The sequence below is a fragment of the Danio rerio genome, chromosome 3 (assembly GCF_049306965.1).
Source record: "Danio rerio strain Tuebingen ecotype United States chromosome 3, GRCz12tu, whole genome shotgun sequence".
NCBI classification, from domain to species: domain Eukaryota; kingdom Metazoa; phylum Chordata; class Actinopteri; order Cypriniformes; family Danionidae; genus Danio; species Danio rerio.
The window spans coordinates 65,236,637-65,250,278 of NC_133178.1; the positions used below are offsets into that span (position 1 = coordinate 65,236,637).

The 13,642-nt window shown below is 41.6% G+C and overlaps 1 protein-coding gene across 8 annotated transcripts in view; it reads right to left on the reverse strand.

The window, feature by feature from the left end:
• Positions 1-13,642, reverse strand: part of LOC100334642 (CASK interacting protein 2) — a 111,985-nt gene that overhangs the window by 48,027 nt on the left and 50,316 nt on the right. For all 8 annotated transcript variants that reach the window (XM_073945217.1, XM_073945216.1, XM_073945215.1 and 5 more), the window contains exon 3: positions 4,162-4,213. In XM_073945217.1, the coding sequence (XP_073801318.1) occupies positions 4,162-4,213 (52 nt within the window). The remainder of the gene's footprint in view (positions 1-4,161; positions 4,214-13,642) is intronic.

The following is a 13,642-nucleotide window of genomic DNA, read 5'->3' on the forward strand; positions in this document are numbered from 1 at the left end:
GTCCGTTTTTTGGCCGCGAGGGCCGGTGTCCCTAGCTCCAGAATCTGTTGCTCTCAGCAATCACACTTTTTAAATTTATTTATTTACTTGACCACAGCCTTTTTATTCATTATTATACCGCAACTCTTCTCTTTTGATCTATTTTAATGATGATAAAACTCAGTTGTGTCATCATTCATAAAACAGTTGTTGTGGTCGAGCGGATAGCACGTTAGGTTAAGATGCCGTGGACCCGGGTTCGATCCTCGTTAGTGTAATTTAGTGTTTTCATTTTTATTGATAAGACATATAATATTGTTAGGATTGTTGAACATTTGAAGTTCTAAAGCAGCTGTTTTCTCAAAAAAAAAAAAAAAAAAAAGACGTGATAGTGTCATTAGAAACTGATTTGGAAATATTTATTTATTTACTTATTTTAATATAGTCAGTCGTGAACTGAGGTGGGCCGGTCTGAGGCTTGAAACTCCAGAGCTGAAAAGGTGTCCCACTCCGGCCCTGGTTTGAGTTTCACAAACATCTAAGGCCATGTCCACACTAATGCGTTTTCATTTGAAAACGCATATTTTTGTCTCCGTTTTGCCCTTCCATCCACACTGAGACAAAAACAAAAGGAAACAAAAACGTATCTTTTTGAAAACGCTCTCCAAAGTGGATAAATTTGAAAACGCCTTTTTCGTGTCGTAGTGTAGACTGTGAAAACGGAGTCTTTCGAAAACGATGACGCGTTTTTTGTCATGTGACACTCAGTCATGTTACTAATTCGTTTACTTTATTTTCGTTGTGATTATGATTTTAGTAATGTTGTTGTTACTGTGAGGGTAAGCAGCGTCATCAGCAGGATACTGTTCTTCAAAGCGGTCCAGTACATCGGCGTATTTGTTTTGGCACGTCTCCCAGTCTACATTTCCACTCTCTTTTGCAACTTTGTATTCATGTGTTACTCGAAGCAGCAACTCTACTTCATTGTCAGTCCATTTTAAAAACTCTGTGCTTTTCCTTGACATTTTGCCACAACGTTTCAAAGAGCCGGAAAGAAAATAAACGTCAGCCGGAAATGACGCGTGACGAATCGTCTTACGTTTCACGCATGCGCAGTACAGGTTGAAAGCATTGGTAGTCGTTTCAGTGTGGATGACAAAGTTTTGGAAAACGAATAGAAACGACAGTGTGGACGTGAAGCGTTTTTAGAGGAAAACTCCGTTTTCAAATTTATCCGGATTAGTGTAGACATGGCCTAAATGTTACATTAAGTGCATGAATATATTTAAACGCATCAATCTTCTCCTGGCTTTGGGTAGTAGATTGAACTTGCAGATTTCGTAAGATGTCAGATAGCCTGCAGCTTCAGCCTACGCAAGGGTGAGCCTATGTGCTTTATTCCCATTAATAAATGATGCAGGTCTCTGCATGACATGCACAACTCTGAGTGAGTTCAGCTACATCCTTTCAGCCCTTTTCCTGTTTTCCACCTCTGGTTTCCATCGGATAGATAGGTTACATAGCAAAACCCGGTCAGTAGAAACCATGGCAGCTTAAAAAAAAAACTCAAATTAAAACAACGTGATTGATGAATCTTAATCTAAAAGTGGATGCAAGCCAGTCTAACTCATATGTTTATCCTAAATATCTCTAGCTATTCACTTAAAGCGTATATTATATTGCGTATATAGTGTCAGATTTGACAAATGAAGCCAAAAGCACAGGTCAGCACTCAACAACTCCATCCATCATTCGCTGTTTTCCTCTTGCTGTTCCCATCCGGCCTCAATAATGGCCGTTCGGTGCTTTGTAAACACTCCTATCTAATTTGCAATGGTCCTTATCCGTGAATGGCCACCTCTGACCCCTCGACAGACCCACCGCTCTTTCCCTTCTTTATGAGCGAGAGCCCGAAAACAAGCACCTAAATGTCACCCAAGTCTCAACTTTAATATATGAGGCCAACGTAGCGTTTTACAGCCCTGTGAGAGGCCCATCTTATCTGGAGGACACTGTTGACATGGCATGCTTTAATGGACTGAGAGAGCAACAATACTCGGTCTGCTTAAGATGAGACACAGGTTCTGGCTTGTATGAAACTGGCTAAACATGGTCACTTCAGCAAAGATGGACTAAGGCAGGGATTTGCATCCGGTGGGCGATCCTACAGCTGCACCGTGAGATGATAAAATGAGCTTCAATGTTATAGTATTATTATTTGATTACATTATTAACTACAATCACCGGCCACTTTAGTATTAGTACCGGGTTGGACCCCCTTGTGCCTTCAGAACTGCCTTAATCCTTCATGGCGTAGATTCAACAAGCTACTGGAAATATTCCTCAGAGATTTTGCTCCATATTGACATGATAGCATCACACAGTTGCTGCAGATTTGTCGGCTGCACATCCATGATGCCAATCTCCCGTTCCACCACATCCCAAATGTGCTCTATTGGAGTGAGCTCTGGTGACTGTTGAGGCCATTTGAGTACAGTGAACTCATTGTCATGTTTAAGAAACCAGTCTGAGATGATTGAGCTTTATGACATGGTGCGTTATCCTGCTGGAAGTAGCCCTCAGAAGATGAAGACACTGTGCTCATAAAGGGATGGACATGATCAGCAGCAATACTCAGGTAGGCTGTGGCGTTGATTGCCTCACTAATAAAGGGCCATGAAACCCCCTTGTTTCAGCAGGGTGTTTTCACACCTCTACTTTGGAAAAAGTCAGAAAAGTGGGCGTGTCCAGCTTTGTTTAGGGGGGAGTGTCGGAGGAAAAAAAGAGGCATGGTGTGGGAGTGTCTATTTGGGCGCGCTGAGTTTTAGAGTCAAAATACACACACACACACACACACACACACAGGGGAGAAAGTGAATGTGTTTACATGGACATCTGTAGTCGAATTATTTGCCAAATTATTAAATGGTGGACTTTAACTGCAGTTTGACTCTTTCATTCAGGGAATTCATTCATGCCCCTCACGACAAACGAGATATTTGATTCGAGGAACTGCTCTAAGCGTGTATTTTTCATGCAATGTTTGATACCGCACGGCGAATGAGAGAAAAAAACTCAGCATTTCCCGGAAACCTAGATACACACAGCAGGTAGCGTCAGAAAGCCGCGTGTGTTATTCCGGTCACAAAATGCGGTGAAAATCCAACACGAGGTTAAAGTTTGGTTGTGGTGCTAACATGTTTACACTCGGTGCAATAGTTTGTTCGATATGAACAAACCGAATAAACAAAGAGCACTGGTCACTCACTTACCAAATCTGTAGAGACAGGACAATCACCAGCCACTAGAGCCGCGTCTTTATTAAGAGGAGACGAGCAGCGAATCCGGATCTCAGCGTTTGCAGATGAGAACAGCTCTCAGGTAAACAATAATCCTCCTTAGACACGTAAGTTATTGTTGTCGAGCGTCGCGTACACTGTTAATCCACACGTGACTCCAGCTGAGCTCTCACAGAGAGAAAATGAAAACAAAACTGAACTGCAGCAAACTATAAAAGCAACACTTCACGCTTGTTTTGCCAACACAACGTGGCGTCTCTGTCGTATAAACACGGTGACAGTAATGAATATTAATGAAGTTGCACAATAGAGCGCGCTGATTGGTTTGAACCAAGCTTTACTCATGCATTAATGCATCACACTGTAAGACGTAATAAGACACACTCTGGCACAGTCGTCCAGTCTGCACGCTAGAAAACACGCTATTATCTCATGACCGTGACGCAGCTTCAAAAATTTGTTTCAAACCGGAAGTACGAATTTGCTTGAAATAACGCAAAAACAACTAATTTACACTTTTTAGTGAGATATAGGTGTCCTAATAGTGTTTATAGCAGTGTGGGACACATATACGACTGTCAACAGCTCAAACACATGTGTTTTGGTGTTTCGTGACCCTTTAAGTACAGACTTAACTGTGGCTTAACCTTCCAACCACTGCACATCAACTAGATCTACATTCTCAGGTGTGCAAGGCAAACCGTGAGTAAATGATGTCACAATTTTCCTGTTTAGGTGAACTTTAGGCATAAATGTTGCATGCTTTTTGGAGGTTTTCGGCAAATTTTCTAAGCCAATACTTCCTCAACTCTCAGTAAATCTGTGGTTTGTCCTGGATGTCAATTTCTTATGAAATTCCCCCCACAACAGAACAAGAACTCACCCGTCTGGATCCTGATAGTTGATGTTCAGCCGCTTGGTGGAGCCCAGTAACTCTACAACACAAGAGAAAGAAAATACACGTCAGCTACACGTGAAGATGAAGAAAGCTGATACTTCCAAACAACGCCAAAACAACCAAGGCTAAAAAATTGATTACCCAACATTTATAAAACATCAACTACCCAACATTTTCCTCCGAGTGGTCATCCGAAAAACGGTTTACCGTATATTAACATGCACTGAAATCAGTGCTTAAAAGGTCACCTATGTTTTGATTTCATTGAGACCCTTCTGCTTTTGAAAGTTCTTGAAAGTGCTTATTTTTGTAAAAGGTTTTCTGGAGGAAAACAACATCCATATTATTTCCTCCAGTCCGCCAATGTTATATAGCCAACACTTTGTGTTATATAGCCCACAATACCACTATAACCTACTGCATTCACAATAGTTATGAGCATTCAAACAATTTGTACGTGTCGCAAGAAATTTGTGTCCTGTCGGCCCAATATTATATTTAACGTAACATTGAATTGCTCTGTTTTGGTCATATTGACCTTATTCTAAAATGCGAAAGTGCGCCTGTTTTCACGATTGTCTTAGAACTTCCGATTCAGTCGCCTATGGGAGAAATGACTAGGATTAATAAATGGCAGAAAACGGTCAAACTACTTGCTCTACAAACAAATGTTTGCATGACTACACAGACCAAGTAGAATAATATAATAAGAAAATATCAAATTGCAACATCAAGCAGCGTAACGAGCAGTTTTTAACGTCAAAAAAAATTAATGGAAGTGAATGAGACCGGAAGTCTCAAGCCAAAATGATTCAAATGCTCGTCAGTGGAGAATAAGGTGAATAAGGTATATTTGTTTTCGTATATATGTTTATATCCGAAAGGTTTGGGCTTGTGACAGTAGAGTAAATGCATTCATTAAATAATGGAGTAAAAAGAGTCAATTTCCTTTACATGACCATTGCGAGGACTCTTGACTGAACAAACTCATGCTACATAGCTTACGGGTACATGGGAAAGCATGCAAATGAAAAAATGTGGTAGACAACTAGAATTAATCCTAATCTGAGTGCTTTAAATATGAATGCTTTGTTGTGACACACTTTGTTGAAAACCAGTGCTTAATTTGAGTTGGAACACGTCGGATCCGGCACCTCTGAAATCTGATCCGGCACCTTATTTTACAGATGCCCGCCCTTCTCCCCTGTCCGCTGTTTACTTTCTTCCGTGCATTCCTAACCCTCTTTACTTTCGTCCGCAACAACCCCTCGCTCTTCACTTTCGTCCTTCATCCGCGACACCCCTCCGTCATTCAATGCCCCCCCTGCTATCCATCCTAGGGTAACATACCAGATCCATTACCCCGATCTGTTCCGGAGGCTCACAATTCATAAATTAAGCACTGGTTATAACAAATCCCACAATAACGACATGTTTGACAGAGATTAGAGGTTATTTAATGGCTTTTATACAGAATTACTGTATTTAATGAATGCGTTTTCAACCAAAGTCTGTTTGTAGTCGAATAGGGACTAGCGTAAAACTTCAAGACTTTGTTTTCAGCATCATCCAATCGTGATTGGTATGTAACCTATGACTTGTATGCATATTCTAGTACCATGTGTTATTGCGTCTCCGAAGCTGAGATGCGAGACTACCGGAAACGTCCATTTCTAGTTACATCTGTGTCTGCGGTTGTAAATCAATTCAGTCTCTTGTTTCCAGAGATTGCATCCTAAAGGCTCATGGCTGATTTGTCACATGAAGCAAAATGAAAGGTCCATGTGTTTACAGAGACTGTCTTTCATTCACTGAATGCTGTACATTTCTGTTAATACCTCGAGGATACAGAATATATAGATCACACTTTAGCCATTCTTTAGCAGTGAAAGCTAAAATGAATTGAGAGTTGGAAGTGTTACAAGAAAAGGGCAACATTGGGCATTCGGTAAGCTGTAGTCAAGCTAGTTTACTTGGTGTGTTTTCTAAGTCGCTTCTTTTTAGGCTCATATTGGCTAAAGTTAGTATGTAGGGGCTGTTCGGGACAAGGGACAGAGCTCTGATTGGATTAGAGTCTCAGATCACATCTCTGCCAGTGAGGGTGGTCAAGCTCAAGAGCATCAAATGAAAAGCCAATGAGAAGAGGGTGCAGGGCAAGTCGAACACTTGAGAGCATTTGATTGGTCAGCAGATTAGATGAGAACCTGAAGTATGAGGTGACGTCATAAAAACGTTTACTTTAGATGCAAGCTTTGGATGTTTATATCTTCTTAAAGCAAATCTTGGCACTGTTGTGGAGCACACTAGTTAATAGATATCACTGAGGGTAAAATCTAGAAAACTTGATTTTGATTTCAAGGGAACTTTAACTTTCAGGTACACACTAGACTTGAGAAACTAGCCAGTCTACTCAAGTCTTTCATCTGAGAGCCCAGAAGTAGTCTGGGATTCACACAGATACCTGATAAGAAGCTCTGAGGCTAGTGCGTTTTAGCTTTCCCTGCTGAAAAAAACAGCTTAAACCAGCCTAGGCTGGTTGGCTGTTTTTAGCTGGTCGACCAGGCTGGTTTTAGAGGGGTTTTGGCCATTTCCAGGCTGGTTTCCAGCCATTTCCAGCCTGGTCTTAGCTAGTCAGGCTGGGAGATGGCCAGCTAAAATCAGCTTGTCCAGTCTAGCCAGGCTGGGAGCCCAGCCAAAACCAGCTATGTCCAGCTAAAACCAGGCTGGTCAAGCTGGTTTTAGGTGGTCATTTTCCAGCATGACCAGCTAAGACCAGGCTGGAAATGGCTGGAAACCAGCCTGGAAATGGTCAAAACCCCTCTAAAACCAGCCTGGTCGACCAGGCAAAACCAGCCAACCAACCTACGCTGGTTTAAGCTGGATTTTTCAGTAGGGTTAAAACGGCGTTTTAGATCAAAAACAATCCGCATCCACACTAGCGTTTCACCTAGCGTCTCTGAACAGATCTCCGTCCACACTACGCCACCAAAAACGTATATCACGTGACCATTCGCGCACTCTGGGCATGAGCGTTCTAGTATGAACATGGAAGCATGCGTCTCGCTCGGCATTTCGTTATCGTTAGTCAACAAACGCCGGTTGAACAATGAACGCGATGGCAAAGAAAGCAAGAGAGGTATTTTTGTGGACAGAAGATGAAGTCGAGTTGTTACTAAACGTAACAAATGAATAACTGCACAATGGCGCCTAAAACTGACAATAGTGCAAACAACGCTCCCATTTCTGTGTCCATGTTGTTGTTTACTGTGAAGGCTAGTCTGCTGGCTTCCGGTAGCATTAAAGCCATGTGTTATAGTCATGTGATAGGGGCTTAACGAATAAGGGAAGGATACGCAATGACATAAAAGCCCCAATCAGGTAGGGAATCTCGGCAGCCCCGCCTCCATTTCACATGTCTCCGTTTTCCCTCATCCACACTGAGACGGAGCAGCAGCAGCGTTTCAGAATGAAAACAGCCTCTCCAGCGTTTCCAAAACGCTCCATTTTCGGCGCTCGAAAAATCCGGCGTAATGTGAACAGAGGGCGTAACCATGGCAAAACGTATGGGTTTTCAAACTAAAACGCATCAGTGTAGACGAGGCCTGAGATTTCTGTTAGTTTACTAGGAGGTATTGGACTAAACGACAATGTCTCTTCCTGTGAACAACAAAGGCCACTTCATTAACCTTCAACCTCTGCGTGACCTCACTGGCCAACTCAGGGGGGTGAGGGGGCGTTAAACTAACAGAAGGATGGAAAATAATAGAGCACTCAATAGTGATCTTCAAGTCTTTGATCTTCAGCAATTGTGGCCCTTCAGGGAGGCATTTCCGTCAATGCAGGACATGGACTGTGTCTTACGACCATTAGAGTCGATGAGCTGTTTGCTTCATAAATCAATCTTTTCCCAGACGTCCCTGTATGTTTCATGCACTGTGATCACAAGGGTTTAAAACATTCAATGATAGTACTGTATTTCTTGTGATGTAGATTCAATTTTACTTCAGAGGAAAGCGTTTTATATACACACATTAAATATCTTGGCTGTTTCTCAATTCCAGGAACGCAGAGAACGGACTTGTGTTCTTGTGGAGAGAGCACTCTTCGCAGGGTACATCGGAAGAACAAACTCGGGAGACCACAAGAACACAGAACGAGTCCTGTGAGAAATAAGATGCTGCGATCTTCGGTTCTTCCTGATGGTCACATGACCTACACGCATTTTTAACGGGAAATTATTTAAACATTACATATTGTTTTTTCACTTTTCAATATACATAACATGCACAAAAACCTTACAAATATACTTTGCACAACAGAAATAAAACAGGTTTTAAAGGGCACCTATGGTGAAAAATCTACTTTTCAAGCTGTTTAGACATACATGTGTGTAAGTATAGTGTATAGACCGTCATATTGGGCTGATATAAACACACACAGTCCATTTTTTTTTCAAATTTAACAACATATAAACGGTGGACCAATTGGAGCGGTTTTTAGATCGACCGCAACTTTACATAGGAGTGCGGTCCCCCCGCCCAGCAATATTGATTGACAGCTGCGCGCATTAACATGTCTCCATAGTAATGCCTATACTCATATCGACAAGACAGGACGAGCGCAAAGCAACCGGAAATAAAAGGTCTGTTCAGTTTGCTAGGATCATAAATCATCATCAGACGTGATCAAGAGTGAGGTTTACAAGTTTAACATGTTTTAAAACGTGTGCACGTGTGTAATGAAGTTCAGCCATTCACTTCATCACCACAGCCTGGTGTCTCTCTCACTGTCTCTCTGTGTGCGTGTGTGTCTGCCTGCGTCTGTATGTATGCCTTGCCTTCGAGCAAGTTTTGTGCTCAAGTCTGCATTGGTGTGTCCTCGATATCAAGAATACATCCTGGAACTTTCACACATCGGCCATTGTTGCGGTCTTCAGTTTTGGAATTGAACTTTGATGGTTACACAAGAATTTAAGTATGCAATAAAGCATATTGAGGAACTCCTAGGGCAGGGGTTCTCAAACTTCAGCGATCTTGTGCCCTCGTGTTCTCGTGTAATGCCATCATCAACTGCTAGTTCAGTTCCAAAACTCAAGACCGCAAGAACGGAGGACGCATGAAAGTTCCTGGATGTGTTCTTGGTATCGAGGACGCACCGATGCAGGCTTAAGCACTGGGCTCACTCTAGAAGTCCCAGAAGTTATTGCGATTGGAGTTGCAAGTGCAGCATTTTATATAAGTTTAATATTAATGTTCAGAGATTTAACTTATTTACCTCAGGAGTTTCCCTAAATCAGGGTTTTTCAAAGTCTAAGACAGTGGGCCTCCCTTTTGACACAACTTATCCATTGGCGCCCCCCTCCTCCCAAACACGCACGCACACAAGCGCGCACACACACACACAAAAATTCTGGAGGTTTTCCTGCTACCTGATCATGCTTGGTTTCAAGGTGTCGCCGAAGTTTAGCGGGTCTCATGCTGTCATTAGCCAAAATATCTTGACAAACCACACATAAAGGTCGTGGTTCATCAGCTGGTTCTGTCCACGTAAATCCTAAACTCAAATACTGATCATCATATCGTCGTCTTTTGGGTTTAGGCCCTGAACTTGAAGGCTTTGAATCGGGGGGTCTCAGAAACCGATCCATTGTATTAGCAGGCATATACCTGTATTGGCGGGCTTGCCAAACAGAAGCGAATTCACAGCTATGGCCTTCTGGGTAAAAAAGGTTTTCTTATTTTTGACGTATTATTTTTTTTTAGCTTTGTTTAATTAAAACGTTTAAAAATAATAAAAAATACATATAATAATTAAACTTAATAATTATATTTTTATCATATATTATTTTTCCCGCGCCTCCCCTGACATGCTCTGGCGCACACAACGTGGCATCTATGTCGTCTAAACACTGTGACAGTAATGAATATTAATGAAGTTGCACAATAGAGCGCGCTGATTGGTTTGAACCAAGCCTTACTCATGCATTAATGCAGCACACTGTAAGACGTAATAAGACACACTCTGGTAAAGTCGTCCAATCTGCACTCTGGAATACACGATATTCACTTCTAATTCAAACCGGAAGTACGAATTTGCTTGAAATAACGCAAAAACAACCAATTTACAGTTTTTAGTGAGATATAGGTGTCCTAATAGTGTTTATAGCAGTGTGGGACACATATACCACTGTCAACAGCTCAAACACATGTGTTTTGGTGTTTCGTGACCCTTTAAGCTGCTTTGACACTTTGGGGTGATCATTGTTTGCAGGTGTGATGTGTAGAGTTTGACTATGGCCCCGTTTACACTAATGCGTTTTAGTTTTAAAACGGCGTTGTAGAATGAAAACGATCCGCGTCCACACTCGCGTTTTACCCAGCGTTTCTGAACTGCTCTCCGTCCACACCAAAACGCTGAAAACACACATCACGTGACCACACACACACACTCAGGCAAGCGCTCCAGCATTTCTACACAGATGAGAGCTCTGCTTGTCGGACTGCCCATCAAGCATTTCCCGCTGGATCTAATCTCACTATATCTGCTAAACGTGATATTTCATTCATGTTGTTGTCTTTATCTAACGACATAGGCCAATTCCCTGACTTTGGTCATTGGAATCTATTAAGTTACTTGTTCACGGGTAACATGTTTCGGTTAAGCGCAAAGATAAGTTAATGATTAATCCAGGTACATTGACTGATCGCTTGCCTTTATTTCCTACAATGTATAAACTTATTGTATGTTATACTTTTATAATTATCGATTATTAAAACTGATATTCAGCAAAAGAGAGGCTGTGTTTCGTATTTTCACTGAAATTGAAAGGAAACAGTTGTTATCGGCTCCGTTTTGTTATAAATATCTACAAAGTGAAGATGACGCTCATATATGCAGCACGACGCCTCAACATTTCTGCTGTCTGTTAAGTTTTCTAATATTAAAATGAAAATAGGCAGTTCCTTAAATCATGTTTATATTTTATCGTTGAGAAAGTGAAAAAACGTAGCCAGGGTGATGTGAATGAAGTTATAAAGTACACTGTTCCCTGTGAAGATTTACCCGTGTCCTCGGTATGTTTTCCATATCAAACTGAGAAGAAGAGACTGCAGCCTTGATCAAACTTGCGAAGTCTTAACTTACAAGAAGAGGATGCGAGACTGAACTGTGTGTTAGGCTACTTAATATGAGGAAAAGCCCCAATCAGACAGGCGAACGTTTGCAGCCCCGCCTCCGTTTTCAGATGTCTCCGTCTTTCCCCATCCACACCGAGACGGAGCAGCAGCGTTTTAGAATGAAAACGGCCTCTCCAGCGTTTTCGAAACGCTCCGTTTTCGGCGCTCGAGAACTGCGGCGTAGTGTGGACGGATGGCGTAACCGTAGCAAAACTTATGCGTTTTCAAACTAAAACGCACTAGTGTAAACGGGGCTTATATGACCTGAAGACCATGTAGGTTGAAACGTTGTCCTACTGAATTTGTCTTTTGAGAGCTAAAGTAGCAGTGTGCTGATTTTTTTTGTTGACTTTTTCTACTGTAGTTCTTACCATTTATCTGCACAAATTGAAAGAAAAAGAGCTCTGCAGTTTCAGAGTCAAACATTTGAAATGATTATGGTTTGTTAATGTTTTAAACGAAGGCAAATCTGCTCAACAAGGCTGCATTTAATTGATCAAACTGCATTAAGAACTTGTAAATTGCCAATTCCAAATGAATCAATTCTGTTTTACACCAGCTTTCATTTCCAGATCCATTCCCAGTGCTGCCAAACAATTCAAGCAGACCACAGGAACCTCACAGAAACCCACAGAGTCTGCCTAAAAGTGAATCAGTGTTTGTATTGCCAGGTCAAAGTTCAAGACAGTGAGGGCACTGGGGTAGAATGGAACCAAGAACACAGACACTGGATACACCCACGATGTGGAGTCGGAGTGGCAATCCATCGCTCTCCTTATTATGAAGCTGTCACAACCATAAGTGACCAAAACACAAAAAAACCCTTTGAAGTGAAGCTCTATTAGCCCCACGATGCACAGGAGCGGTTAATTTACACGGTCTTAATGAAACCTAGTTACCATTCACATATAACGAGAAGCTTTGAAGTTCAGCTCACTCTCGAGGATGGGAAACTTAAGGAAATTAACCACCTTATATAATTTTTATTGATTCTATAAACAGTTCTTTTAGTATGGATCTGATCTGTCAGCCTTTTTTGACTAAATTTATTGATCAAACCCCCCCGCCCCCCTGAAACACACTCTAAAACGTTCATCCTGAAAGCAAAGCAAGCTATTTTTAAGGCCGTTTATGAGCAAGAAAGAGCGCCTCCTCTTTCGGTCACCACACTGGCAAGTCTTAGAATAACTCTTTATTTTTTCAAGCTATAAGCGGCAGGCATAAGTCAGATTGGTTTTTACGCCACAAGAATGCACTTGGTCATTTTTTTGCTCGACTATGCACGATTGAGAATTGAGCTCTTGCACTGAAAGGATCCAGTTTTCTGCATGTTTCTGTGGAGTGAGGCTTGTAAACGTGAGAAAGTAAACTACATTTAGGCAACCACTGCTTATATCAAAAGTGCACAATTATATGTTCATCTACAAAGGAGCAGCCAACGCCTTTCACTACTATAACTGACAATGCATTGGAGCCAAGCTGTAAACACACACACCCAAAGGAAAAAGCATGGCTCATGGTTTTTACTCCGGCTGGAGTCACAGAGTTGACATTGTACTCGATCTGAAACGAGCCATAAACAGCGCAAATATTACAAGTGTGTGTGTGTGTAAAATATTACACACTTACATATAGCTTTGTACTGAGCCTTGCTGTACATTGTCCGAAAGATTCAGACAGGTCCATAAATAAAGATTTCTTGACTGATAATTTGTGCTGGCAAGTTAGTCACTTAAAAATGTGAAGAAAAAAACAAAGTGTTTGGCCTTTCTACTCAATATTGGAACTCACAGAAGTAAAGCGCTATTGCTGATAAAACTTGCTTCTATAAGATAATATTGCTGCTATGGCTTGCTGGATTTGCACACGTCAAGAAACATGCCAATAACCACAATTTTTGTTAAGGTATGCAGTATAAAACCCAACACCAAGACAGCTGTACAAAAAGCCACCCAAGAGTCTCAGGCCTTGATTCCAACTGGGGCTAAGTCAAATATATGTTAAGAGCCTGAATTAAGCTTCGCTGTGGGACCCTCAGAGGCCTTGGGCTCTTAGCGCACTGTCCTCTTTTTCCCTTGAATAACTAGGCCCCTATCGACCACTTGAACGTTTACACTACAAAAGCAATCTGATTGCAAATCCTAAATATCTTAGACCGCATTTACTCCTGCATTCAATGTTCTCCGCTTGTGATCAGATTGATGAAAACACATGTAAATGCTCGGTGTACAGATGTCCTCAAGGAAGTCTTCATGATCACTAACCCACCTAAATCAGCTAATCAAAGGTCA